Source organism: Aureococcus anophagefferens (assembly GCF_000186865.1).
Source record: "Aureococcus anophagefferens unplaced genomic scaffold AURANscaffold_363, whole genome shotgun sequence".
In the NCBI taxonomy this organism is placed as follows: domain Eukaryota; class Pelagophyceae; order Pelagomonadales; family Pelagomonadaceae; genus Aureococcus; species Aureococcus anophagefferens.
The window spans coordinates 5,714-7,772 of record NW_008705883.1 but is presented as its reverse complement, the minus strand read 5'-3'; the positions used below and the strand labels follow the sequence as shown (position 1 = coordinate 7,772).

The window sequence follows — 2,059 nt, the reverse complement described above, 5'->3', positions numbered from 1 at the left end:
CCGCGCAGACCACACGCCGCTGACGCTAGCGCTTGACAAGACAATGCCAAGGGAGTTGTATGAAAAAGTCGATCTCCCTTTCCTCGGGCTGGACGAGGCGCGTGACGCGGTGGAGCGTCGGCTACTTCCAGTCGTCGTCGCTCTCATCAAATCGGGCGCCGACGTCGACGCGTCATTTAAAATCGGGAAGCAATCGAGGGATGTCAAGGGTGAATTTAGTGCGCTGTATTGGCCTGTCTTCAGGGGGCGGCGGCGCACCGTCCTCACGCTCCTACGAGCCGGGGCCTTGATCAAAACCACGGATCGCTTCGAGCTCACCTTCACGGGTGACGAGGACCCTCAGCCGTTTTCGTGCTTTGGGACGCTGCTCAGTTTAGATCTATACAGCCCTCTTTTCGATGACTACAATTTGAAGTTCAAAGGCAATGTCCGGGTCGTGAGCATCGACGGCGAGTACAAAAACCCCTTCGATTTCACCAGTGATGATCTTGACGCCTTTCTCGCCGATCGCCGATCGGCCGCGCAGGCGGGGGCCCCTCAGCCGTATCGCGTCGGCTTCTTCCATCAAGAGCTGCACTTCCCGTATTTTGTGGATTCGAACGGAATGAATGATTCCACTCGCTTTCTCATGGATGCCATCAAGAAGGCCGGCAGCTTCGACGAGTACGCGCGCTTCCAGCAGCGCTACATCCACGTCGCCATTCTCACCAAGTGCGTCCAGGAGAAGCTTCCGCTCGACATCAAGACCGTCCTCACGACCTACCTCTGGAAGTGGGGCGGCGCCTGAAGATCCCCACCCCGTCCCCTGGAGTCCCTAAGTTACGCCTCTCAGCTGCGCCGGCGGCCTAGGAGCGCGCGAGCTGGCTGCGGTCGACGGTCTTGACCGTGAGGGTCTCCTCGTTCTTCGCGTCGGCGCTGCGGTGGACCGTGAGGACGACGGAGGAGCCGATCTCCGTCTCCTCGACGAGCGTGAGGAGGTCCTCGACGGTCTTGACGGGCGTGCCGTTGACGCGCGTGATGAGGTCGCCCAAATAGAGCTGGCCGTTCTTGCGCATGCAGCCGACGAGGCCCGCGTCGGCGCCCGGCGAGTTCGGCGGCGCCTCCATGACCAAGACGCCGTCGAGGGGCGCGCCGAGGCGCATCGCGAGGCCGCGCGTCATCTGGTCGTCCGCGACGGAGATGCCCATGGACGGCCGGAGCATGCGGCCGTAGCGGATGAGCTGGTTGACGATGCGGCGCACGGAGTCGACGGGGATGGCGAAGCCGATGCCCGCGGACGCGCCCGACGGCGAGTAGATGGCCGTGTTGACGCCGATCAGGCGGCCCTTCGCGTCCAGGAGCGGCCCGCCGGAGTTGCCCGGGTTGATGGCCGCGTCGGTCTGGACGCAGCCCTTGATGGGCCGCCCCGCGACGCCCTGGACCTCGCGGCCCACCGCGGAGACGATGCCCTTGGTCAGCGTGTGGTCCAGGCCGAAGGGGTTGCCGATCGCGAGGACCGACTGGCCCACGAGCAGCTCGCTCGAACTGCCGACCTCGATGGGCTCGAGGACGGACGCCGGCGCGCGCACCTTGAGCACGGCGATGTCCTTCTCCGGCTCCGCGCCGACCAAGGTCGCGTCGTAGGCGGCCATCGACGCCGCGTCGCCCGTCCCCAGACCCGTCACCGTCGCCTTCTGGGCCTGCTGGATGACGTGGTAGTTCGTGACGACGTGGCCCTCCGTGTCCCAGACGAAGCCCGACCCGGAGCCGCTCGGCGTGACCTCGCCGCGCATCGACAGCGGCGACGTCGACTTGACGACGGACGTCTGGATGAACGCCACGGACGGCGCGACGCGCTGGAAGAGCTCGACGACGGACCGCTCGCCCGCGTCGAGCTGGCCCATGGCGCTCGCGGCGCCGCCGCTCAGGCCGTCGCCGCCCCGGAGCGCGTCCTGGAGCCTTTCCACGAGCTCGCGCTTCTCCAAGCAGTCGCGGAAGTCGATGCCGCGCTCGCTCAGCAGCCGCTTCAGCTCCGACGTCGTGAAGTCGGACACGGACCGCGCGCCGTGGAGGGCGCCGC

The 2,059-nt window shown here is 66.2% G+C and overlaps 1 protein-coding gene across 1 annotated transcript; it reads right to left on the bottom strand.

The window, feature by feature from the left end:
• Positions 1 to 845: 845 nt before the first annotated feature.
• AURANDRAFT_35147 (hypothetical protein) lies at positions 846 to 1,883 on the bottom strand (the record flags this gene model as incomplete). Its single annotated transcript, XM_009044504.1, has 1 exon — positions 846 to 1,883. One exon carries the CDS (start codon positions 1,881 to 1,883, stop codon positions 846 to 848), a length of 1,038 nt encoding a protein of 345 aa, XP_009042752.1.
• Between the last annotated feature and the right edge of the window lie 176 nt (positions 1,884 to 2,059).